The 27,936-nt window shown below is 39.9% G+C and overlaps 1 protein-coding gene across 1 annotated transcript in view; it reads left to right on the top strand.

The window, feature by feature from the left end:
- The window catches only part of kcnk2.S (potassium channel, two pore domain subfamily K, member 2 S homeolog), a 65,414-nt gene extending 38,680 nt beyond the window's left edge, over positions 1-26,734 (top strand). The window contains exons 4-7 of the mRNA XM_018264991.2: positions 4,624-4,784; positions 5,740-5,926; positions 6,633-6,772; positions 25,864-26,734. Of these exons, the coding sequence (XP_018120480.1) occupies positions 4,624-4,784; positions 5,740-5,926; positions 6,633-6,772; positions 25,864-26,181 (806 nt within the window). The 3' untranslated portion in view covers positions 26,182-26,734. The remainder of the gene's footprint in view (positions 1-4,623; positions 4,785-5,739; positions 5,927-6,632; positions 6,773-25,863) is intronic.
- Positions 26,735-27,936: the final 1,202 nt, after the last annotated feature.

Here is a 27,936-nt window from a genome sequence, read left to right as displayed (position 1 = left end):
AATGTAAGTGTTTTATTAACGTATTTGCAGTTTAGGCCCTACCCCCACAATGTTAAAAAGCAACTGAGACCGCTCAACTTTGCATTCTATAATCCTATTTGAACAAGTTAATTGGTGGAGAAACTCACCCAATCTGCCACTGCCCATACCTGTGTCCCTAAATAGTGAAAGGACAGCGAGGAAGATTTACTAGTTTTCTTTTTTTTTTCTTGAATATTTTTTTCACAGTCATGTATTTTTCTTGAAAACTAGCACATTCACAAATAAATTAGAATCAGAAAAAACTTGTGTTAATTCATAAAAAAAAATCATCACAAAATTCAAAATTTTCAATTAATTTTTTTTTAACTACTGGAATTGTAAAATAACTTAAAGGTTGAAAATATATTCCATAAAAGCTGTACAGGTATGAACAGTTATCCAGAATGCTCGGGCAGGGGTTTTACCAGATTACAGATCTTTTCGTAATTTCTATTGTCGTACCTTCAGTTTACTAGAAAATAATGTAAACATTAAGGGGCAGATTTATCAAGGGTCGAAGTGAATTTGAGGATAGTTAAAAAGTTTGAAGTTCAAAGTAATTTTTTGGATACTTCGACCATCGAATAGGATACTACGACTTCGAATTTACTTCGACTCAAAGTAAAAATCGTTTGAATATTCGACCATTCAATAATCGAAGTACTGTCTCTTTAAAAAAAACTTTGACTTCAATACTTTGCCAAATTAAACCTGCCGAATTGCTATGTTAGCCAATGGGGACCTTCTATAAACTTTTTCCAAGTCTTAACACATCTAATAAAAATTGTTCAAACGATCGCTGAAATCTTTCGAATCTCTAAATGCGAAGGATTTAATTGTTTGATCGAACAATTTTAATTTGATCGATCGATTGCCAAATTCCGTGAAAAAACTTTGAATTCAATATTCGAATTTTTGAATTTTGAACTTCGAAATTCGACCCTTGATAAATCTACCCCTAAATAAACCCAATAGGCTGCTTTTGCTTCCAATAAAAAATAATTAAATCTTAGGTTGGATCAAGTACAAGGTACTGTTTTATTTTTTCAGTGAAAAAAGAAATCATTTTTAAAAATCTGTATTATTTGGATAAAATTGTGTCTATAGGAAATGGCCTTACCATAATTCAGGACTTCAGAAATAAGATGCTTACATGCATGATTCCTTTTTCGAGTCTATGTGAAGTATTTCACTCTTAAATAGGAAGATAAGTATTTATTGATGTCGTTGGCATAGATTAGGTTAGGTTCCTCTTCACTGCTGCTCCTTTACCCTTGAGACCAATCTTTCTTCTGGCTAAACACCAATATGAACTTGCTATGAGTTCAGTGCTTATTGCAGATACCAATATTATGTACTGAGATTTGGAGTAAATGCTGTGTATTCAGTGAAGTGGCACAAATGAGACTTCAGATAAGATTAGTTTAGCATATATTACCATTTCGTAATGGGTTTGATCACTAATTAGAGTACTATGAAACATAATGTTACAATTTTGTATAACAAATAGAAGCACAGCTCGTTGCTTGTAATTTTATGAGAATACTAAAATTTGTTCATGCAAGTATGGAAAATAAAAAACGCCATGTCCGCACAAGAATTACGATAGGGATACGAGTAATTCAATCCAAATACCTGTTTCTTGTCCTTATGTTATAAATTCAAGAACCAGGCTGAATGTGTCTCCGAATTATAGGACATAAGCTGAAGAATTTTAAGAAACGCCTTATATAATTACAGGGTAATTATGCTCATAATAATAGATCTCCATTGTTCCTCTGTCCCCTCTGGTGTCTTTATACAATTTTCGGTTGATATTTTATGAATCAGTGATGGTATTAGGCAGGAGAAATTCTTTGGAGTTGAGATGTTCTATTGCTGGGGCACTAAACACGTCCACCATTGGGCGGTTGTTGTTTTTCATGCTTAAAACCTCATCTTCAGGATGTCATGGATATGAGGCAGGCTATTCACGGAACAACTTTTAAAATTGTACTTGAAGGCTGAAGTAGAAAGAACACAAAGGAGGAATTTTACACAGTACCGACAAGGCAGGAAAAAGAAGAAATTAGACTTCAAGTACATGAAAAGTAATAGCAACAATACATTATTCTCTATATCTTTCAGAAGGGAATATTCCTGTACAAACAGTAATGCTGTGTTTCCTTTGCTGGCCCTACACTACATTACAATGATGCTGTTAAGTGAATTAAACAGTGGCTTTAATATGAACATTACAGTTAAAAAATGTAAGAACCTCTGGCACCCAACAATTAATTATCTACTTTGCTGATGATACTGGGACATTGTGCTGAGGGTTTTCTGTTATTATTACTAAGTCCTTGTCATATAACTGCACTGCAATACATGGTATCTTTAGCATGGAGGTACCAACCTTTTAAACCTGTGAGCCACATTCAGATGTAAAAAAAGTAGGGGAGCAACACTAGCATTGTGCAACTTTTTTTTCTCGAACACTATTCTGCATTTATTTGCAGAAAAAAAGTTGCAGATCTGCAAGAATTACTTTATTCCTTGCATTTTCAATGAGGTTAAAAACGTAAAGATGAACTAAAGTTTAACTAAAGAAGTAGCTAGAAATGTTGTACATTATGTTTTGTGCTTCTGTACCAGCCCAAGGCAACCACATCCCTTTAACAGTAAAGATCTGTGTCTCCAAAGATGCCCCAGTAGCTCCCCATCTTCTTTTAAGCTGATTCACTGCACATGCTCTGTGCTGCTGTCACTTACTGAGCTTAGGGACCCACTCACAATATACAGTACACATAGAATAGAAATGTCACAATATAAGGCTGATTAGTACAGATAATTACTACATGGCAGCACATAATCCAGTGCAACAGAATTTAATTAATCAGCCCTGTAGCATCAGCTTTTTAAAGACAAACCTAATTTTCTGCTTGATAATTTGACCCCTAAGCTTAGCTTCTCAACAGCTGCTCAGAGCCCACTGAGCATGTGAGTGTCACAGACACTTTCCAAGATGGTGACCCCCTGTGACAAGTTTGAAGTCCTGGATCATTGCAGCTATTGACAAGCTGAAACTTTAGGCTGGTGCAATAAGTTCAGTATATAAAATGTCATTTATAGCCATATTCGCTTTTAGGGTTTAGTTCTCCTTTAAATGCTTTAACATGGGAAATAAATTAAATGGTTAGAGACATTTCCCTTTGACTTCTATTGAACCTTTCCAGCTTTTACATGCAGAGTTATTTCTGGTGACTTTTCAGGGCACATTTACTTAGGGTCGAATATCGAGGGTTAATTAACCCTCGATATTCGACTGCCGAATGTAAATCCTTCGACTTCGAATATCGAAGTCGAAGGATTTAGCGATATTCCTACGATCCAAGGAATAATTGATCGATTAAATCCTTCGAATCGAACGATTTTAATCCATCGATCGAAGGATTTTCCTTTGATCAGAAAATTGTTAGGAAGCCTATGGGGACCTTCCCCATAGACTAACATTGGCCTCGGTAGGTTTTAGGTGGCGAACTAGGGGGTCGAAGTATTTTTTAAAGAGACAGTACTTCGACTATCGAATGGTCGAATAGTCGAACGATTTTTACTTCGATTCGAAGTCAAAGTCGTAGTCAAAGGTCGAAGTAGCCTATTCGATGGTCGAAGTAGCCATATTCGACCATTCGAAATTCGAAGTATTTTTTCCTCTATTCCTTCACTCGAGCTAAGTAAATTGGCCCCTTCATGTTTTTTTTTTTCTTTAACAAATACCGACTATTTGAAGTTCTGAAATATTTTCTCATGTATTCATGTTTGTGCTTTTGCTGCATGTTCCCTCAAATCGTGACAAAACACAGACTTGAATTTTGATCAATCGGCCCCTAAAAGTATAATCTTGTATAAAGAATATGTAAGAATATGTAAGAATATTTGGGGGCTGTATTGCAAGAATATCTAGAGAGACTCAAGCAGAAGTGGTCATTAATCAGTGCACAAAACCGATGGAGACCACGACAAACCACAGCATGCAAAACAGTGGCATTATCTGGTCAAAAGGAGTCTACAAATATAATTTGTAGACTTAGATCTCTATTTGAGAAGCAAATCTGCTTTAGGTCTAGGTAGGACATCCCTAGGAATTCCAAGCAAGACAGTGAGATGCAGTTTGGACTCTCTTTCCTTTCTGATCTATTAGCCCTTCAAGAAGAGACACTGGTAGATTCAGTTTTATCTGATGGGGTCATATGACTATCTGTTAAAATGCCTGTTGACATATCTGTACATGGTAAGGTAATATTGATGAACCTGGCCAAGCAGCTCAAGCCAATATATCAGCAAGTTCTGCTCTACCTGTATCAGATCCATTGCTTATGTCTTTGTAATGTGCATATAATTGCATATAAGGTCTACTCCATCTGTATCCATAAAACCAAATATAAAGATAAGGGACTTTTAGTTCACACACTAATGGAATATAGAAGGACAATAAATGGCCTACTTCCGTGTTACTATTATTTGATGCATTTACTCCATTGTACAATACTACATCTTCAAAAAACATGTATTTCTCAAATTCTTAGTTATTTACCTAGGATGTTTTTCTCTATTTATTTATAGGTTTTGGAAATATTTCCCCACGCACGAAAGGTGGAAAAATATTCTGCATTATTTATGCCTTATTGGGAATTCCATTGTTTGGATTTCTTTTGGCCGGCGTTGGAGATCAACTAGGGACCATCTTTGGCAAAGGAATCGCCCGGGTAGAAGATATGTTTGAAGTAAGAGCACATACAGTACTCTTTATAAATAGTATAGCTTTAGCTGGTGGTAAAAATAGAAGTTCAGAATCTTATATAATGTTTAGACCCTTTAGCTGTTTGACTGCTGGGCTTTTGATACTGAGAAATAAAGTTATAGTAATTTTAGAATTTTCCATTAAGACTCTGGTCTGTGCCCAGTTTGAATAACCAGCAGAGGACACTCTTGGGCAATGTTGTTGACCTTGATGGACATGTATCTAATTTGTCAACTTTATGTGCCCCAGTTAAATGTACTGATCCCTGCTACACTGAGTACTGGACTTATTTCTCTGGCTAGGCCAGGGTGTGCTTGAACACTCTGGATCCAGTAATACATAAATATCCTTTGCTTTAAAAATACAAGCAGTCACCAAGGGTTGAGCAAAACATGTCACAAAAAATTAATCTCTGATTAACAACCCTATGGCTATGTATCTAAATATTAAACAACATGGTGGCACAGTTACAATTTTTGAGAAAATAGAACAGAAACCTATTTACAAGGAGCCAGTGAGGGATTTGAATGTGTTAAGTCTAATATATACACTGGCCATGAACACACCTTAAATAATGGAGAAGACTACTGTGTCATAAAATAGAAAGTGTGCCATCTGTGTCATTTCCCATGATCTAAGGAACTGGGAAATAACTCTTAAATCACAACCTTCAACAGTAACCCTCTCCAGAACTTTCCCACTGAAATCAATGTACACTACTTTTTGTCTTATCTAGTTTCACTTGGGTCACAGACACATTAAGAGATAGACGTGTTCCTCCTGTATGGCCTCCTGTCAATGCAAGCCTAGGGTGAAAATCTAATCTTCTCCAACTAGGACAGATTGATGACATTGCCTAGGGTCAGAGCATGCTATGGTTTCAGTATTGGCACCATCAATCCTAAACAAATAACATTTGTTTTGCCTTTTTCTGACAGAAGTGGAATGTAAGTCAGACGAAAATTCGCATCATATCGACTGTAATATTCATCCTGTTTGGGTGCATCCTGTTTGTGGCTATTCCAGCTGTCATCTTCCAGCACATAGAAGACTGGCATACGTTGGATGCTTTCTACTTTGTCGTTATCACGCTTACCACTATTGGATTTGGGGACTATGTCGCCGGTAAGACTATTCTCCATATGTTTTCCATTTAACAGATTTGTCTCCACTCTCCTCATGTTGAACAGGATGGGTCATATTTGTTTATATTTATTTTAAAGACCTACAAACTATACGGGCAAAGACATGTGGCGATTCATCACCATGACTTTTGAAATCATTCGCAGGGACTAATCGACTAATCGACTAATCGACATACCACAACCGTCGCGGTGACTTGTGCATACACCTATGGCCACTATGTCTCGGCATTTAGTCGCTTTTTAAAAGTCGACATGACAAATCGCCACGTGTGTTTCCACCATAAATGGTTATAAAGCACTGGCTTTCATTAATAGTGGATAGTAATGAATAACCTTGCCAAGACATTACAAGTAATCCTAAGAAATGTTGGGTTTAAACTTTAAAAAGGAGTGTCATTGTTCAATCGCCATTTCAAGTTTGATATTGAAATGTAAAACTTTAGAATTTTACCCAAGCAGCTGCCCTAAAAGACACCCTTCCTTTTAATTGGGCAGGGAGAACTACTTTGTGTGCTGTTGTATTCTCTGTTGGTTATGATATTTTAGGTCATTGACATTTGCAAGCCCTGCAAGCTTTTTAAAGCTGAAGCTTTGCTGAACTTTAGAAACAGTTTAAGACCCTCTGGTTTTTACCACATTATTGTAAAATTGCCAACATATTGTGCCTTTGTGTTTTATATTCGTAGGTGGATCAGATATAGAATATTTGGACTTTTACAAACCTGTTGTATGGTTTTGGATCTTAATAGGACTTGCTTACTTTGCTGCAGTGCTCAGCATGATTGGCGACTGGCTTAGAGTCCTCTCCAGGAAGACAAAGGAAGAGGTGAGTTCTAAGTTCATTTGTGGATTAGATGGCTGAGAAACGACAAACATTATATTTCCAAACAGCTTTCATAAAGTTATTGGTCATCAAACCACTGGTCAGCAAACCATTTGCAGGATTCATTGATGTCTGGCAAGGTGCCGAGATATTTGCAAATTGTTAATGTGGTGCCACCATTCAAAAAGGGATTCTGTTCTCAGCATCAAAACTATAGGTTGGTTAGTCTGATGTCAGTGGTAGGAAATCTTCAAAAGGGTATTAAGGGATAAGATACTTGACTTCATTAAACTAAACTATCAGTTTGTGCCAGCATGGTTTTATGCGTAATAGATCTTGCCAGACTAATTTAATTTCTTTTTATGAGAAGGTGAGCAGGGACCTTGACTCTGAGTTGGCAGTAGATATGATTTACTTAGACTTTGCTAAAGCATCTGAAACAGTGCCACACAGAAGGCTACTGGTTAAATTAAGGAATGTTGGCCTGGAACATAGTATTTGTACCTGATAGAGGATTGGCTTAAAGATAAATTACAAAGAGTGGTGGTAAGTGGAATATTTTTAAATTGGACTAGTGTTGCTGTTGGAGAACTACGGGGCTCAATACTCGGTCTTTTGCTTGAACTGGCATTAACTCAAGACATAAAAACATAATGTTGCCTCTTTATAGGTCCCTGGTAAGGCATCAACTGGAGTATGCAGTGCAGTTTTGGGCTCCAGTCCTTAAGAGGGCTATAACTGAGTCGGAGAGAGTGCAGAGAGATCCAACTAAACTGGTTATAGGGATGGAATATTTAAATTATGAGGGTCGACTGTCAAGTTTGGGGCTGTTTCCACTTTTAGATTAGGAAATAATTGTAACTATTTAAGATAAGCAGGTCTCTTGCAGCATAAAGGGCAATTCACCTTCATTAACAAAACTGTAATAACACAAAAAAATCACAGAAATGTGTTCAAACTTTTATAATCTGCCAAATTTTGTAAAATGAACACGGTAATTAGGGGGTCACAATATGGGTGTGGTCAAAAAATTTGCTGCACTCCACTCTGCAAATTTTTTTGTCCCTCTTTCTATTTCTAAAATGTTGGGAAGTATGTTTGGGCCCCAGTCCTTAAGAAGGATATAAATGAGCTGGAGATGGATGCATGGAAATGTGAGTGAGTAAACTGGTAAAAGGAATGTAAGATTTAAACTATGGGGAAAGAATGTGTTGTTTTCTCTGAGAAATGACTCGTTCAATAGAACATCTTACTCTTTACATGTTCATTAGAGGAAATTATAGACAGATAGAGGAGGATAGTTTCCTCATATGAAAAAGAACAAAGAACCAGACGCCACCCCTTTAGACTTGAGATACTGAACTTTCAACTGCTGGTGATGTTGTGATGTGATGTATAGATAGGCCTGTATTGGTAAGTGTATATCTATCAGCAGCGTCTAATAAAGCACTCCAGAGAAACATGGCAATTAAACTGATGCCAGCTCATAATAAAGTCACTATGCAGTCCCAAATATGCAGCACTCCAAAGAATTTATATATAAAGAAAATATTTTTGGGGTTTTGGTCACTTTCTTAATGTCTTGAGAAGCAGCAGTGCTCAGTTTGGAACAGAAGGCAAGAAGGACTGAGTAGCACCAATTGCAACTATACAGAAGTGCAGGGAGTGCATTTTTATGCAAGTACCTGCAACTGACCATGAGGAAAGTGCAGGAACCGCAATTGCACTTGCAGATGTACATGAACCCTTAATTATTTAATTCGTAACATCCTGCACATTTCTGCTCAAATTAATGTTTTTCTATTGGCTATTGCAAATGGACATTGCAATCAATGGCATAACTTGAAGTTACTAGGCCTTTAGGGTCTTCAAAACGTCATGAGATGATGCTTTATAAACATACAGTGCCTTTCAGACGATTCACCATTTGTACAATGTCACTGAATAATAAATCATACTGAAATCCCTGCCATTTGGAAAACTGTGAAAAAGATGTGCAGGTGCAGGAATTATGTGATTTATATAATCTGAACCAGAATGGAGCCAAGCTGCCTGGAAGTGTAGGCCAAAATCATTCCAAACTTAGTGCAAAGCTGGTATCTAAAGCTGCAATAGCATTTCAGTGGACTTGCTATTCTGATAAATTAGAGAATTGGTCAAGGTTCTAAATATCTTTGCAAGCCACTATTTTGAGAATGTAATAAAAGTAACAAAGAGAAAAAAATTTACACAAATAAGAATAAAAATGTGCATTTCGCAATGTAATATTCTTCCTTAAACTGTTATTGCATTGCGAATTTTAATTGCACATTAAGAATTAAAATTGAGCATTGCCCACTTTTAAGAAGTGTTTGAAGGTGTCGTATGGGGAATGTTACAAAAGTAGGTAACGGAAAAACTATTCGCAATGTGAAATGTTAAGCCTTTGTGCAACCAAATTTTGCTTTGCACAAATTTAATATAGCTTTTGTGAACTGTTTAGGGACCACTTTCGACAGTGGAAGAAAGTTTACGACTTTTATAGTTTGTGCCAAAGCACAGTAAATGTAATAAAACTTTTTATCTGAAAAAGTTAAGACACATTCAAGCACTTCTTAAAAGTGGGCAAATAAAATTTGCAATGCAATAACAGAATCCTTTATATTGAAATCCCCTACCCTACACTGCTCCCCCCCCCAGCCTAGGTGTTACCCTCGGTAAATGCCCCTAACTTTTTACTTACCCCTCATTGTAGATTCAGTGCAATGGAGTTCACGGGCGCCATTTTCTTCTCTTCGGTAATCTTCGTGAAGTAAGCATGTGCAGTTGGAGCAGTCTGCCGTTTTTTTAACAACTGCTCGTGCTCCGAAAGTCACGGACATTGCAGAAGTGCCGGAAGAAGACCCGAAGATTACAGAAGAGAAGAAGATGGCGCCCGTGAACTCCTAAGGAAGAATATAGAGATGTGAATTTTTATTCTTATTGGTGCAAGTTGTTTTTCTCTTAGCGCCTTTTACTACATTCCTCCAGTAATCTTTTGGAGCAGACATAACTTTTTCAGTAAGAAATTTTATTACATTCACTGCAAACTGGCGCAAACTTTACAATTTGTAAAAACTTCTTCCACTGTCAGAAGTGGTCGCTAAATAGTTTCCAGGTTTACAAAAGGGTTACAAAAGCTATCTTAAAATCAAAGCCCTTCACTCCTCTGCTCCTCACTACATTTCTTCGCTCCTCTCAGAGCCACCTTCTCCTCACACCATCCACATCCGCTGCCACCTCTCGTCTCAAACCCTTCTTTCTTGCTGCTCCTTACCTCTGGAACTCCATCCCTGAATTCCTCCGTAAGGAATCCTCTCTCAATCTCTTCAAGAAAAAACTAAGAGCCTACCTCTTGGAGCACTACCACATTAGCCTAGTCCTGTGCCTACTGACTATGCTTTATCTTGTGCACTTTTTCATCTCCAATTTGTGCCTCTATGTTAGCCTCCCATCCACTTAGACTGTAAGCTCTATGGGGCAGGGACCTGCTTCCCACTATGGGGCAAATTCATTAACCTCCGGAAATTTGCCAGAGACGGCTTCGCTCACATGGCAACACTCTGCCAGGCGTAGATTCGCCAGGACAACGCTAATTCACTAAAATCCGAAGTTGCATCCAGGGCGCTGATCTCTGGCTAAGTTGGTTCAGCGTTACTGGGCCAAGCAAAGTGAAGTTGTGTTAGCGTTGGCTAATTTGCATATGGCGGGATGTTAAAGTTGAATGGACGTATATGTAGCAGCAAATACATTACACTACACAAGCCCAGGGAACCTTAATAAAATAAGTTGTTATAACTTACGGACTTTTGCAGCCTATCACCCCGAAAAAACTAAAAGACGCCAACTAAAAATTGAAAAAGCCCTATACATTTCATTGCCCTTCGCGTAGTCTGAGCTGGCGAAGGCAAGTCTGGCGGAACAAGTAACGTTAAGGAAACTGCGAATCTTAGTGAATTTACGAAGTAACACTCTTTCTCCAGAGCGAAATTTTGTCTGGCATAAGAGTGCGAAGTAGTGCTAGAGTCTATCTCCTTCGCTAGCGAAGTTACGCTTAAGTTCGTCACTTCGCCCTTTAGTAAATTTGCCCCGATGTCTCTTACCACATAGCACTTAAGCAATGGCAAACATCTACTGCCCCTACCCTAACACTATTACCGTAAATAAGAAAATAAAATAAGAATATCTAATTATAAAGATTACACAGAAGATATTACAATACATAATCACTCCATTTTCATTTCCTCGGCTAATGCATCATCTTCCGCAGTTGTCACACTGCCTGGGACCAATATGCAGATTCATCTTATTAGGCTTTTACAATTTGTCTTGCTCACAAACACAATTACAATTAAAGCCCAAGAAGCACTTAAAGCAGAGTGGGGCTTAGAAGTACATTTATCTGTTAAAAGGGAATATTGAGATGGCACCAAAGGCAGCATGGACAACAAATTCATTCAGGTTAATGGAGGAAAAAGAATGATGACCAGAACACATATTTTCCTACCAACCATTATAACAAATAATGACCTGTTATTAGTCGAAAGTAATTGAATGCAAAGAGCATGGTTAATATTCCAGGTAATGCCACACTCTGCAATGTGAGCTGCAGAATAAAAGAAATGTGATTCTCCTTCAACTTTGGGACACAGAGAGGCCTGTTGATCAAAATTCTAATTTGTACAATCGTAGAGGTTTGTTTTCTACTTGTAAGATTACAAGACAAAAAAATTAGAAAAACCTGAATAACTTGAATTAAATAGGGGTGAACCACCTTTAAGATAATGTTTAGTATGTTATAAAATGGTCAGTTCTAAGCAACCTTTCAATTGGTCTTCATTATTTATTTTTTATCGTTTTTTTATCATTTTCCTTCTTCTTCTGACACTTTCAAAATGTGGGTCACTGACCCCATCTAAAAAACAAATGCTCTGTAAGGCTACATATTGTTGTTGCTACTTTGTATTACTCATCTTTCTATCCAAGCCTCTCTTATTCATATTCCAGTCTCTCATTCAAATCAGTGCATGGTTGCTAGGGGAATGCGAACCCTAGCAACAAGATTGCTGAAATTGCAAACTGGAGAGCTGCTGAAAAAGAGCTTGATAACCACAAATAATACAAAATGAAAACCAATTGCAAATTGTCTCAGAATATCACTCTCTACATCATGCTTAAAGTTACTCAAAGGTGATCAACCTTTTTATAAAAAAAAACTCCCAACCACAAATGCTGCCGCAAGTCATGTGACTTGTGCTCTGATAAACTTCAATCACTCTTTACTGCTGTACTGCAAGTTGGAGTGATATCACCCCCTCCCTTTTTCCCCCAGCAGCCAAACAAAAGATCAATGGGAAGGTAACCAGAAAGCAGCTCCCTAACACAAGATAACAGCTGCCTGGTAGATCTAAGAACAGCACTCAATAGTAAAAACCCATGTCCCACTGAGACACATTCAGTTACATTGAGAAGGAAAAACAGCAGCCTGCCAGAAAGCATTTCTCTCCTAAAGTGCAGGCACAAGTCACATGACCAGGGGCAGCTGGGAAATTGACAAAATGTCTAGCCCCATGTCAGATTTCAAAATTGAATATAAAAAAATCTGTTTGCTCTTTTGAGAAATGTATTTCAGTGCAGAATTCTGCTGGAGCAGCACTATTAACTGATGCGTTTTGACAAAAAACATGTTTTCTGATGACAGGATCCCTTTGAGTTCAGGCTTTACAGCATGAGAACTTGGTAACTTGGTAACAGCAATGTTGCTAGACATGTTTCATGAACCCATATTACAACCATATTAGAGTTGACACTTATTTCATAATGTCTTGTGTTGACCCTTCATTTGACTGCCCAACAGGTGGAATGTTTAGCGGCTGCTTAGGCTGTACATTATGTTTTGTGCTTCTGTACCAGCCCAAGGCAACCACAGCCCTTTAGCAGTAAAGATCTGTGTCTCCAAAGATGCCCCAGTAGCTCCCCATCTTCTTTTCTGCTGATTCACTGCACATGCTCTGTGCTGCTGTCACTTACTGAGCTTAGGGACCCACTCACAATATACAGTACACATAGAATAGAAATGTCACAATATAAGGCTGATTAGTCATTAATACAGATAATTACTACATGGCAGCACAGAAACCAGTGCAATTAGCATCAGAATTTAATAATCAGCAAACCTGTAGCATCAGTTTATATTACAGGGGAAGCTCATTTTCTGCTGGATAATTAGTGACGAGCCCTAAGCTTAGCTTCTCAACAGCCAATCAGAGCCCACTGAGCATGTGAGTGTCACAGACACTTTCCAAGATGGTGACCCCCTGTGACAAGTTTGAAGTCCTGGATCATTGCTGCTATTGACAAGCTGAAACTTTAGGCTGGTGCAATAAGTTCAGGATGTAAAATATGGCATTTTTAGTCACATTCATTTTTAGGGTTTAGTTCTCCTTTAAGAGCCCAAAAGGTTGCTCAATCATGTGTTCCTACATAACCACGCTCCAATAGTCTTTTGAAGCAGAAATACTTCTGAGGGTTTGTGTCTGTTGCAGCATTATTGATAATAAGGTTATACTTTGTGTACTTTTACACAGATGACTGGACAGATGTAGAGAAAGGTATTGCTTTTGCATCTTACGAGATGTAGGGGGCTGATTTTCTGACTTTCTATTGCGCTACTGATTGGTATTGACCTCAACTTGTGACCTCAGCTATGTCTTTGGCTCCTGATTTTGTACTGCACTGTTCGTCTGGTTTGACCTCGGCCTGTTTATACTGACTATGCTCCAGATTTCTAAACCTTTACTACAGTGGTTTGATACTGATTGGTACTTACCCAGCCTGTTCCACGACTACTCTTCCTGTTCTTCAATGTATTAAATTGGCAAATCAAGAAAACAGCAAAAAGCAAAATACCTGCTATTCAGTCTTTATTGTGCATTCCACACGACATGTTTCGGGCAGCAAGGGCCCTTTCACACTTGAGAAAGGGCCCTTGCTGCCCGAAACATGTCGTGTGGAATGCACAATAAAGACTGAATAGCAGGTATTCTGCTTTTTGCTGTTTTCTTGATTTGCCAATTTAATACATTGAAGTTAACCCTGTGGTTGCCTGTGACGGAGCACCAGTGCAAATCGAGAATATCCAACTAATGCTGGGTGCATGTGTGTTACCTTTAAATGTGATACTCTTCCTGTTCTCTGTCCTTCCTGTACATGTTTTGTTTCTCTTGCCTGCCTCGAAAAATTAAAGTTTTTTACTATAAAATCCGATTTTTTTGTGGGAGAAATATGCAAAATTGAGACTTATTATACCCTGAGGCTGCAAAAAAGTCTGAATTCGAAAATACTCCACCTTCAAACTGTCGAGGTCCTGTAGAAGTCAATGGCAGTCCTATTTGCAATTTGAAGATGCCATTGTCTTTGCTGGGTTTCGTACAATAATCTGAACATTTCGGGCTTTGAGGTCTTTTCAGGTGTCAAATCCAAGAAATTTGGACTTTTGACGGGACAATCCAAAAAGTCGCGTTTTTTGTACAACAATTAAAAAAAAGAACCTGTTTTTTGACGATCCAATATTTTCATGGAAACTGTGAATTTTAATTTGGTTGGACTTTTTTTATTTAAAAAATCTGAAAAATTCGGATTTTGATAAATAACCCCCTAAATGTTGCTGTGCATGAAAATCACAGAATAGCAGCAAGTTTGGATCTTGACCAATGGAATGATGCAAGCTATAGTACTTATAATTAATCAAGGATTAGGACTGCGGCTGTGTGCATGGGCTGAAAGCTAATGAATGCTAGGAGGAGATTTACTGAAGTCTTTGAACATATCTGCAAAGGCTTTCATGTAAAGCTCAGACAAAGAAGCCCTGATTATGTTGTAATAACTAATAATAATATTCCTGAACTTTGCTTAATGAGTCTTTTATTTTCACATAGGAAACAGGCTGAAGATCAACAAATAGGCTCTAATGGGTCTTGAAATGAGTTGACTAATGGTTAGGTGCACCAATACTAAGGGGGTTATTTACTAAACACCGAATGCAAAAATCCTGAAAAATTTGTGATTTTTTTAAATAAAATCTGACTTTTAAAAAATCCAGAATGTGCCGGAATTTATTAAACCCCCGAGGATGGAAAAGTCTGAATCTGAAAATTCTGCATCTCAGACCTGTCGAGGTTGCGTATAAGTCAATGGGAGACGTCCCAATAATTTTTTGATGTGTGCTGGGTTTCAGAGTTTTCGGGCAAAAAGCATTAGAAATTGGAGTTTTCGGGTGAAAAATCAGAAAAAATAGTGAAAATTGGATGAAAAATCTGAAAAAAACTTAAAATCAGATTTTTTTCCCGCAATGCAAATTTTCGGGATAATGTAATAATAAATAAGTGTAAAAAACCCGATTTGATCGGAGTTTGTAGCAGAAAATATTGAGATAAATTTGGACTTCAATAAATAACCCCGTAAGACTCGACAAGGGCCTTACAAATATAAATGATCATCACTTTCTTGGTTTTCTATTACTGAGGAGTTTAGGTATTGAAATTCCCTGCAAAGAATTGAGGGATACAATTCAAAAAAGGAGATACTGTAATTGGTTACTTCATAAAGATACTATTAAAGTACATCTGCCCAATATTTTGGCTACTGCGGGTAGGACAAAAAACAGAGTTTAGTTTTTTTCTCCTACCTATAGTAGCCAAAATATTGGGCAGATGGACTGTCCTAGTTTTTTCCTGAAGGAACCAAGTGAGGCACATTTGGCTGGAACTTTAGTGAAAAAGACCTGCTGATGTAACAGCAGTTAAAGTGATGCTTTCATTGAAATCCAAGGCAAGAGTGGTCATCGCTAAGTACAAGAGTTCCCTCAACTGATTTCCATCTTCAGCTGAGGCAACAGCACATTCCAGGACACTGCATGATCAGGTTTTGCTTCAACATGTATGGCAAAACAGACACAAGGAAACGAAAAGTTGCACACCCTTGGTCAGATTAGCCTGGTGCTCAATATTAGAGGATCCGGCAACCTCCCAGTCAATGAATAGAAAAAGATAACGGCACACAAGGCACAAGTTGCAGGGAGCACCCTGTTTGTTTTAATGTGCGGAAATGCAACGTTTTGGCTTGACAAAGGGGTGTGTCCCTGAAACTTTGCATTTCCGCACATTAAAACAAGCAGGGTGCTCCCTGCAACTTGAATGCCTTGTGTGCCGATATCTTCTTTTATTTATTGGCAAAACAGACAGCCATCCCTTAATAAGATAAAGAAAATCAGAGTGAGAGCAAAAACTGGAGATGGCTTTATGGCCAAAGGTGCATTAAAATGGATTGTTACCCAAAAACTTGATACAAATCGATACTTTTACTCACCAAGGTAGCATTTGTTACTGATCAGATTATAGGCAAACCTTTTCCCCAGACAGTTGTGCATTTTTTACAATGCAAAAAACAATTATTAGATAGAATTCCACTTTACAAATAAAAATAAATCAGCGTTAGTTTTAAAAAGGTTCTGGGGCTAAAATAGGAAAATCAGAACCAGTTGGCAGCCATCGGTTCTACATTACTAGTGCTAGTACTAGATAACAAGCTCCACCAGGAGTAGACTCAGATATTATTATTCATGCAGTTCTTTTAGATGTTTGCTGTTCTTTTCATAATGCTTGCTTTCTCAGAAATATTGTCCTACACTTTCTACCTCTTATCAAGGAAAAATGAATATTCTTGCATGTATTAGAAGAGCTCCAGGTTCTGTGCTTTGAAGAATCATTGATTGAAATTTCATTGAGTAAGAAAGAAGCGTCCTAATTATTTCTTCTGAAATTAATGCGCAATATGTTTGAGACTCATAATTAAATTAATAATAAAGGTGATTACATGGTTTGAACCCCAATTTTACATACCCCCTTTTCTAGAATTGACGCCGTTTTTTTGTTGTTGTCCCATACAAGTGGCAATTAGTGTTGGGCGAATAAATTTGGCAGGCAAATTTGCGGTGAATTTCTGTGTTTCGCAACGGCAGATAAATTTGCGCAACTGGCGTGAAAATTCGGCGGCACAACAAATGTTGGACACGCATCGGAAAAGCCACTCACGTCAAAACCGTTGCACGTTACATTATTCGGACGCCCATTGACTTTAACAACAGCGTCAAAATTGACGGGAGCATCAGTATTGACACGGTCGTAAAAATTAGCACTTTACTTATTTTTTGGCAAAACAAGACAAATTTGCCCATCACTAAGCCACTTTTTTCCCATGGATTTAACATTTTAACAGAATTCGTGCTGTTTTAACTCCACCCCCTGGTAAAATTGGGCTTCTACTTCAACCAGATTTATGAAACATCATGGGGCAAATTTACCTAGGGTCGAATATCGAGGGTTAATTAACCCTCGATATTCGACTGCCGAATTAAAATCCTTCGACTTCGAACATCGAAGTCGAAGGATTTAGCGCAATTCGTTCGATCGAACGAATAATCTTCGATCGAACGAATAATCTTCGATCGAACGATTAAATCCTTTTAATCCATCGATCGAATGATTATCCTTCGACTAAAAAATTGATAGGAAGCCTATGGGTGTAATGGAATCCGAGATCAGTTCCCAAAATGGTGGCCAAGATGGCGTCCAAGATGGTGGCTCCCTGGTTCCTCACGGACGCAGCCGGATGATGCCTGCCTCTTCCCGCACTCTGATTGGTCGCCGGCGACGAAACGGACGTCGGCGTCAATAATGTGCGCCGGCGTCGGTCGCTGACGCCAGCGAGTCGGTCGCTGACGCCAGTGCGTCCGCACACATCATGACGCCGATGCGTCCAAAATTGGCGCCAAATCTAGGCCTATATTAAGGAGCTCTGGAAATTCATCAGTGCCCAATTATAGGTTTTAGCTTGCTACTCCTGGGTGTGATCTTGTGAAACTTTGCTATTGTGTACCGACCTTTTGCCTGAATTCCTCGACCTTAAACCTCTTCTGCCTGGACTGATCTTGTTGCCTGTTTGACCATTCTCTCGTCTCATCCTTATCTGTACTGCGAACTTGGACATTGCTACCTCCTCCTCTGGTCCTCACTACTCCTGAAGCCTTTGGGCCTTACATTATAATTGGGCCATGGACCCTTCGGAGGAAACCCCAGCGCCGCCTGATGTCGGTGGAGCGCTTTGTGGGTTGGCTTCTCGGATGCAGTCCTATGAGGTACAGCAGTCTCATTTTTGTCAGGCCCTGGAAACAGTACTGGCAAAGTTGTCGGCCCTAACACCCGCTGACCCTGTTCACGTACCTGTGTCTCCACTCCAGGTCTCCGAGCCTCGCATTCCGGCTCCCCCACTCTACAGTGGTGACCCCGAAGCTTGCCGCGGGTTTATCAACCAGTGCGAGGTCCAGTTTGCACTATTACCCGGCCAATTTGTCTCCGAACGTGCCAAGGTGGGCTTCATATTCTCCCGCCTGCAAGGGAAGGCATTGGAGTGGGCTTCACCTCTATGGGAGAAGGAAGATCCTATCATTGACAATGCCAGGTCCTTCGTTCGCGAACTCCGTACTGTGTTTGATGCTCCGGGTCGTGCCTCTGCATCTTCTGCATGCCTGTTCCAACTTCAACAGGGAACTCGCTCTGTTCCGGAGTACGCCATCGAGTTCCGCACTCTAGTTGCTGAGACTTCGTGGAATAATGACGGGTATCACGCTGCCTTTTACAACGGCCTGGCGATGCGCATCAAGAATGATCTGGTGTCCAGGGAAATTCCATCCTGCTGGGAAGATCTAGTCGCCTTGGCCATAAAGGTTGATACTCGGCAGAGGGAGTTTCAAGCTGAGCTCGACAGAGAGCGCTCCCCAACCAAGAGATTCCACAAGTTCCAACCTACCCTGGCTCCTCGTTTTCAAAGACCCTTCCTTCCCAATCCTGCTTCCACCTTGCCTTCTCCAACTCCTACGGCTTCTGCTTCTTCTTTCCTGCCTACGGAAGAACCTATGCAGATCGGACGGGCCCGTCTGACCGAACAGGAAAAGCTTCGGAGGAGGGCTGCTGGACTTTGCCTCTACTGTGGTGGAAAATCCCATTTCGCCTATGAGTGCCCAGTGAAGCCGGGAAACGCCAGCACCTAGGTAAGACTGGGGAGACTTACCTGGGTGGAATTGGTCCTTCTCCCCATTCTTCTGCTCAACGCTTCCTCCTTCCTGTGCAGATTCGTTTTGGAACCCAGACGATTTCTTCTGAAGCTTTCCTTGACTCTGGCGCAGCTGGGAATTTCATGGATAAAGTCTTCGCTGAAAGTCACTCCATTCCCCTGCGGTCCCTGGCTGTTCCCCTTCGTGCATTGGCGATTGATGATCGTCCATTGTCTTCTGCTATTATTTCCCACTCCACCGATGAACTTTCTGTTATTGTGGGAACCATGCATCTTGAAAGGTTGTCTTTCCTTTTAATTGACTGTCCCTCTACTCCCATTGTGCTTGGTTTGCCCTGGCTGAATATCCACAACCCAGTAATAGACTGGGCTTCGTCTCAGATTTCCCGATGGAGTTCTTTTTGCCAACAAAATTGTTTACCTACCAAATCCATCATTAAAGTTTCATCTGTGTCTCCAAATTCTTCTCTGCCCTCTGTTTATCAAGCCTTTTCTGATGTCTTCAATAAAAAGTCTGCCGAAGTCCTGCCTCCCCATCGCCCCTATGATTGCCCCATCGAACTTCTTCCTGGGTCCATGCCTCCCAGGGGTCGCACCTATCCGCTTTCTCCTTCTGAAACCTGTGCCATGAAGGAATACATCCAAGAGAATTTACAAAGAGGCTTTATTCGTCCTTCTTCTTCCCCGGCCGGGGCTGGCTTCTTCTTTGTAGAAAAGAAAGATGGTGGTTTGCGGCCCTGCATTGACTATAGGGGTTTAAATAAAATTACAATTAAAAACCGTTATCCCCTTCCCCTCATCTCTGAACTGTTCGACCAACTCAAGGGGGCTTGTCTTTTTACCAAGTTAGATCTTCGTGGGGGCCTACAATTTAATTCGGGTCAGAGAGGGAGATGAATGGAAAACCGCATTCAGCACTCGTGACGGGCATTATGAGTATCTAGTGATGCCATTCGGCCTCTGTAACGCCCCCGCGGTTTTCCAAGAATTTGTAAATGACATTTTCAGAGATTTGTTGGGTCAATACGTGGTGGTGTACTTGGACGATATTCTTGTCTTTTCCAAGAACCTTGCTGAGCACCGTCTTCAAGTCCAAGAAGTCCTTTCCCGTCTGCGGAGAAATAACTTATTCGCCAAGTTGGAGAAGTGCTCCTTTGAAGTTTCGTCCATCTCCTTCCTTGGTTACATCATTTCTCAACAGGGCTTCAGAATGAATCCTGCCAAAATCTCCGCTATCCAGGACTGGCCTCTCCCCACCAGTGTTAAAGCTATCCAAAGATTCATTGGCTTCGCTAACTATTATAGACAATTCATCAAGGGGTTTTCATCCAAGATTGCTCCCATTCTTTCTCTTATCCGTAAAGGGGGTAAGCCTCAGCATTGGCCACCTTTAGCTTTGGAAGCATTCAAGAATCTTAAAACTTCTTTTTCTTCCGCTCCCATCCTCAGACACCCTGAACCTTCCCAACCATTCTTCATTGAAGTCGATGCCTCTGATGTCGGTGCTGGAGCAATTTTGTCCCAAAGAGCGTCTACTGATGGAAAACTACATCCCTGTGCCTTCTTTTCGAAAAAATTCACCTCTCCTGAACAAAATTATGATGTGGGAAATCGTGAGTTACTGGCCGTCAAACTGGCTCTAGAGGAATGGAGACATTTGCTGGAAGGTTCTTCCGTCCCTGTGACCATCTATACCGACCATAAAAATCTAGAATATATCCAGACACTCAAACGCCTCAATCCTCGTCAGGCTAGGTGGGCACTATTCTTCTCTCGTTTTAATTTCATTCTAACCTTTCGGCCTGGTGCTAGGAACAAGAAGGCGGACGCTCTTTCTAGAAGCTTTCTTCTCGAAGATCTCACTTCTGCAGAACCGGAATCCATTGTGCCTCCTACAAAGATCATCGCTGCTCTGTTTCCCTCCCTGGCCTCTCAATTATTGTCTGTTCAATCTTCTGCTCCTGTAGGAACTCCTGTTGGTGTTGCCTTTGTCCCTCCTGAATTTCGTCATTCCATTCTGGTTCAGTCCCACAGCTCCAAGCAGGCCGGTCATCCTGGAGTCAAAAAGACTACTGAACTTCTGTCTCGTCTTGTATGGTGGCCTTCCCTAAGTAAAGATGTCAAAGACTTTGTTTCCTCTTGCTCGGTATGTGCTGTATCCAAGTCTGGACGCTCCCCTCCTAAGGGGTTACTCCTACCACTACCTATTCCTTCTCGCCCATGGACTCATCTATCTATGGACTTCATTGTGGATCTCCCTAATTCCTCTGGTTATACAGTTATTTGGGTGGTAATTGATAGATTCAGCAAGGTGGCACATTTTACTCCTCTTCGGAAACTTCCCTCTGCTCCTGAACTTTCCTCATTGTTTATTAAACACATTTTTCGCCTCCACGGTTTCCCTGCCGAAATTGTCTCTGACCGTAGATCTCAATTTGTTTCCAAGTTTTGGAGATCCCTGTGTAAAGCCCTTGGTGTCTCTCTTCAGTTTGCTTCTTCTTACCATCCACAGTCTAATGGAGCAGCAGAGAGGGTTAACCAGGCCCTTGAACAATTTCTCCGATGCCATGTATCTTTGTGCCAAGACGATTGGGCTGATTTGCTTCCGTGGGCTGAATTCGCACATAATAATGCCTTACATGTTTCTTCTGAGAAATCTCCTTTTTTCTGTATGTATGGTCTTAACCCTTTGGCTTTTCCTCAGGACTTATTACTCACTAATGTTCCTGCCGCCAATGACCAAGCTGCCCACATGTCGGCTATATGGCACGCCACTGTTGTCAATCTGGAGAAAAGTTCCTTGGTCCAGAAAAAATTCGCTGATCAAAGAAGAATTCCTTCCCCTCCGTATGCACCCGGCGACAAGGTTTGGCTATCTACACGGAACATTCGTCTCAAAGTCCCCTCTCCTAAACTTGGTCCCAAGTTTATTGGTCCCTTCTCCATCTCTGAGATCATCAATCCGGTGGCTGTCCGTTTGCAACTTCCCTCGGAGATGCGGATTCCAAACGCCTTCCATGTCTCCTTGCTCAAACCTGCAGGTACTTCTTCTTCTTCTTCCTCAGCTCCTGTCGTGGTGGACGGTCATCAGGAGTTTGAGGTGAAAAGAATCCTGGATTCCCGGATTTCGAGGGGCACTCTACAATACCTCATTGAGTGGAAGGGGTTCGGTCCGGAGGAGTGCTCCTGGGTAAGAAGTTCAGATGTCCATGCTCCTCTCCTGGTCCGAAAATTTCATCGGCAGTTTCCTTCTAACCCAGGTGGTCCTGAGGCCCCCCCTAGGGAGGGGGGTACTGTAATGGAATCCGAGATCAGTTCCCAAAATGGTGGCTAAGATGGCGTCCAAGATGGTGGCTCCCTGGTTCCTCACGGACGCAGCCGGATGATGCCTGCCTCTTCCCGCACTCTGATTGGTCGCCGGCGACAGAACGGACGTCGGCGTTAATAATGTGCGCCGGCGTCGGTCGCTGACGCCAGCGCGTCGGTCGCTGACGCCAGTGCGTCCGCGCACACGTCATGACGCCGATGCGTCCAAAATTGGCGCCAAATCTAGGCCTATATTAAGGAGCTCTGGAAATTCATCAGTGCCCAATTATAGGTTTTAGCTTGCTACTCCTGGGTGTGATCTTGTGAAACTTTGCTATTGTGTACCGACCTTTTGCCTGAATTCCTCGACCTTGAACCTCTTCTGCCTGGACTGATCTTGTTGCCTGTTTGACCATTCTCTCGTCTCATCCTTATCTGTACTGCGAACTTGGACATTGCTACCTCCTCCTCTGGTCCTCACTACTCCTGAAGCCTTTGGGCCTTACAATGGGGACCTTCCCCATAGGCTAACATTGGACTCGGTAGGTTTTAGGTGGCGAACTAGGGGTCAAAGTTTTTTTTAAAGAGACAGTACTTCGACTATCGAATGGTAGAATGATTTTAAGTTCGAATCGTTCTATTCGAAGGTCGAAGTAGCCCATTCGATGGTCGAAGTAGCCAAAAAAACACTTCGAAATTCAAAGTATTTTTCCTCTATTCCTTCACTCGAGCTAAGTGAATCGGCCCCTACATCTTTGCTTCAATCCTTCCTTTATATTTCTCCCTGACAATTAATTGTAATATGGTTTTTGAATATTCCATGTTTTACCACAGAACCTAAATACTCTTTAGGGTGCAGCCACGTCACTTATACTGTAAGTCTCAGGGTGCTAATTAACCGTCCATATGGTCCTTGGCGGTGCTCTGCCCCCTCCCTTGGCATGCCCCAGCCCTGTCCTGACTGCCCACCAAAGCCCCTTCTTTCAATTCTTTTATAGATGGGCCCCAAGTGGCAGCCAGAATAGGACTTATGGAAATCAGCCAGTGGGACAGCAGCAGCAATTAGTGATTTCCTTAGTCTAACAGAAGTCAACCACATTGTAGACTGAACTGCCAAACATCAAGGCTGAGTTGTTTGCAGGAAGGAAAAATTAGATTGAGAAACACCATTAAAAAAACAACCAATAACTCACAAATAATGAAAAAAAAATGTTTTATGAAATATTCACTGTAGTCAGGGGTGCGCTTTTTTAACTACTGTATAATGATTGCACTTTAAACTATTCAGATTGGAGAAAGCTGCTGAGAATTTTATATTTAAAGGGCATGTAAAGTCTAAAATAGAATAAGGCTAGAAATGCTGTATTTTGTGTACTAAATATAAACATGAACTTACTGCACCACAAGCCTAATCAAACAAATAATTTATGCTTTCAAAGTTGGCCACAGGGGGTCACCATCTTGTAACTTTGTTATACGTCTTTGCAAGACTAAGACTATGCACATGCTCAGTGTGGTCTGGGCTGCTTAGGGATCGTCATAAACAAAGCTGCTTGAGTGCATGACTGGGAAGTAAGGTGGGGGCTCCCCCTGCTGTTCATAAGTATGATTGTTTCCCTGCTCAGCAGTTAGGGACCATCTGACAATTCCTATCCAGAGCAGTAAATGAAGGGAGAATTTCACTGCACACAGTCAGGTTTCTTATTAAAACGGTACACATTTTTTAATTAAAGTATATTGGAGATAGGTTTCTTTTTCATTAAAGAAAGTAAAAATGTTTTTTTATTGTTTTGCCTTTATATGCCCTTTAACAACCTATTTTAATCACTATCCTTTAAGTTATACCCAATCCGAGTTCCAAACTACAAAAACAACAGGTGAAATCTTTATTATTTAAAGGAGAACTAAACCTTAAAAATGTGTCTAGAAATGCCATATTTTATATATTGAACTTATTGCACCAGCCTAAAGTTTTAGCTTGTCAATAGCAGCAATGATCCAGGACTTCAAACTTGTCACAGGGAGTCACCATCTTGGAAAGTGTTTGTGACACTCACATGCTCAGTGGGCTCTGAGCAGCTGTTGAGAAGCTAAGCTTAGGGGTCGTCATAAAATATAAAGCAGAAAATGAGGTTGGACTGTAATATATAGTAATTATTTGTATTAATTACTAATCAGCCTTATATTGTGACATTTCTATTCTATGTGTACTATTGCGAGTGGGTCCCTAAGCTCAGTAAGTGACAGGAGCACAGAGCATGTGCAGTGAATCAGCAGAAAAGAAGATGGGGAGCTACTGGGGCATCTTTGGAGACACAGATCTTTACTGCTAAAAGGCTGTGGTTGCCGTGGGCTGGTACAGAAGCACAAAACATAATGTACAACATTTCTAGCTACTTCTTTAGTTAAGCTTTAGTTCTATGTTAGTTTCGAAATAAAGTCTAAACATGAATATGGCTTGAACTGCTGAATAAGAGGTTTAGCAGCCCAATGAAAGATATGATCCAAGTTGCTCACAGCAGCCCCATCTCTGGAGTGTCAATGACACTGCACATGCTCAGTATACTAACAGATTGACATGTAAGAAGATGGGGTTATGCACAGAGACCCAGATCTGCCAAAGGGCCATGGTGGCTTTGGCTTGGTACAAAAGCCCAAAAGTGTGGGTTGAGGTTTTTTTTGTGCAATGTCCTCCTTAGTGTTCCTATACAAACATAAACACGCACACGTTTATATATATATATAGAGAGAGAGAGAGAGAGAGAGAGAGAGAGAGAGAGACATCTAAAATGTGTGAATTTTTGGCTATTATTTCAAGCCTACTCATGGCACTTGGGCTGGGTACGGGCAATAGACTGAATAATATGGAATGATATATAAAAGAAGGCAAATGAATGGCACTAGGAAAATACACTGAGTATCCTATCTGCAGGAAAAGGCAATGGGTATTCAAATATAACATTATTTGTGTGTGTTAATGTTTGGAATAATTTAAATTTACTCCGCTTTTCTTCTTGTTCAGTGTGAAGCTAATGAAACAAATGTACCATGTCTGACGGGAATTAATTTCTCTTTAAACAATCTGCCATCTAAATCTGTGCCTAAAAGGCAATGTTTAAGATATAAACAATAGCAGCTAATCTGAATTCTTGTGTGCGTGTGGGTGGGGGGGGGGATCCACGAATAGAATTGGAAAAATGGTTTTATGTAAAACGCTGTAATTATCCAGATTTGCATTTATCATTTGATAAATGCATTTTTCTGACAAAAGACGTTTAAGGCAATTTGTATGTTGGCAATGGGTAGTGTGTGGGGGGTGAGTGACTTCACTTCAGAACCACAGATGCTTGTAACACTACAACATTGTTACATTGCACCCTTGCTGGCTGTGGCAGGAGGAAGGTGTTGTTGCTGAACTGTCACTCATTTTGGGACACCAGTGCCTTATGGAAAGCTACGTTTATATTAACATCCTCTCATTGTCATGGGCTGCAGCCACATACAGGCAAATGACGCCTAGTCTGCAACTAAAACTATTTAACTAGAATTCCTCCACACCAAGGCCAAGCACATATAGAACATAAAAATGACATTTAAATACAGAGTTTTCAGTAACACCCATTTATATCCTATTCCTGCAGGTTGGGGAGTTCAGAGCGCATGCTGCTGAATGGACCGCCAACGTAACGGCAGAATTCAAAGAAACACGGCGTCGCTTAAGTGTGGAGATTTACGACAAGTTCCAACGGGCAACATCCGTTAAACGGAAGTTTTCGGCAGAACTGCCCATGAGCTCCAATCCAGAAATGACTCCCTGCAGGAGAACCTTGTCAGTCAATCACCTGACCAATGACAAAGAGTTCTTTTCGCCTGTGACCAAATGTGAGAGTATTTACCTTAACGGCTTGACGCCACACTCGGCCAACGAGGAAATTGCCATCATTGAGCACTTTAAGTGACAGTTGATCCTGCTTTCTATCTGAGATGCTTCAATCGCCATCATTACAGACTACCAGCATTTTAAACTCTGCATGAGCTCAGAACATATAGGGACAAGGAGACACTGTTATATAAATACATAATGTAATATAATGTATAGCGGTTTCGTTAAAACAATCAGAAATTACTACTGAATTCAACGTCTGATGCCTTTAAGTGCCCAGACTGTTTTTTTTCTTTTTTATAATGTGCCATAACATATACAAAATATATTGTTATTACTTTGGTATGACAACAGGGGAATAATAGCAAATGCTCCGGATTTGAACTGTCAGAACAATGGGAAGTTTAAGGACTACATTTTTTTTTATAAAAACTGAATTTATTGTGATGCAGCCTTTACCTAAGAAACTGTTATCAGTGCCTTATAAATTAAAAGACACAAAACCTCCATCCCTGTTACATGTTTGTCTCTTTCCATTTTCCCTTTTCACCCAAGGAACGTATTGCATTACAATTTTTTTTTTATTGTAGGAAATTAATGAAATTAATGAATGAAAATAATAACTTTAAATACATTTAATTAAATCAATGAAATAAATTAAATTTGCAATGCACTAGACAAAGAAAAAATAAAAACTCAAAGGGAATTGGGTGGGTTCCCATCCTTGTTTCTCATGGGCTAGAATGTTTCTTCACAGGATAGAATGACTTGCCATTAAGACAAGAACAAGTTGCGCATATTTTTTTAGGAACATTTGTAAATATGCAAACTAAGGGGCACATTTAATTTATCCAATTATGGAGTTGCCAAGATGCGGTCAACGTACGATAAAATCTCGTTTTTTAATTTTTTGTCCTTTTTTTTCCTGATCAAATTGTTTTTTTTTAAAAATTCTAATTCCGCCAGGTTTTAGGTGGAGATTTTGAATGTGGAGGAGACAAAAGTGACCACAAATAAAAAAACAAAACAGACTTTCATTTATCTGCAAACCAATGTGTTTTTAGGAGGGTTAAATATGGCTATTAGATTTTACTGTGATTTGCACAAATCTTGAAAAAAAAATTTTGCTCCTAAATAGTTTAATTGGACAGCCCCAAAGTTGCGCAACAACATAACTAAAATGCTTGTACATTTACTGCACCCCCCCTACTAAAAGGATATAAGGATATTACATAACTACTGAACTGAGAGGTGACTCCTAATATCCTCATATTTTATAAGAGGGGGTAAATTCATTTTACTAAATACAAACTTTTGAACGAGTTATGTGACACAAGTCTCTACGAACCAATTCTTCCATTTCATACCCTACCGTTAAATGAAGAAACCCTGTAACAATTGCTTTCAACTATCATAATTTTCATTCTCGAAATGCATGCAACCCATTTTTAATACCTATCACCAAGACTCTCTTGGTAGAGAACTCGATAACACACCTCCCCATATTCTAAAGAGTCCCCTCCTATAATAAAAGTGAAATCCTCTTTCCGCCAGTTTCAGTAAATATTCACTTGTCACCTGGAACTTCTTATGGAAGGAATTTTTACACTCACCTTGTTTATATATATATAAATATATATATCTACAGTATATATACATATATATATATATATATATATATATATATATATATATATATATATATATATATATATATATACACGGTCATCATATCCCCTTGTATGCACCTCCTTTCTAAGGAGAATAACCCCAGTTTTTAAGCCATACCCTTTTATTGGTTTGTTGTACATATGACCAGTTACTGTCCTAG

This window comes from Xenopus laevis, chromosome 5S (genome assembly GCF_017654675.1).
Source record: "Xenopus laevis strain J_2021 chromosome 5S, Xenopus_laevis_v10.1, whole genome shotgun sequence".
NCBI lineage: Eukaryota > Metazoa > Chordata > Amphibia > Anura > Pipidae > Xenopus > Xenopus laevis.
This window is presented reverse-complemented; position numbering and strand designations above follow the sequence as displayed.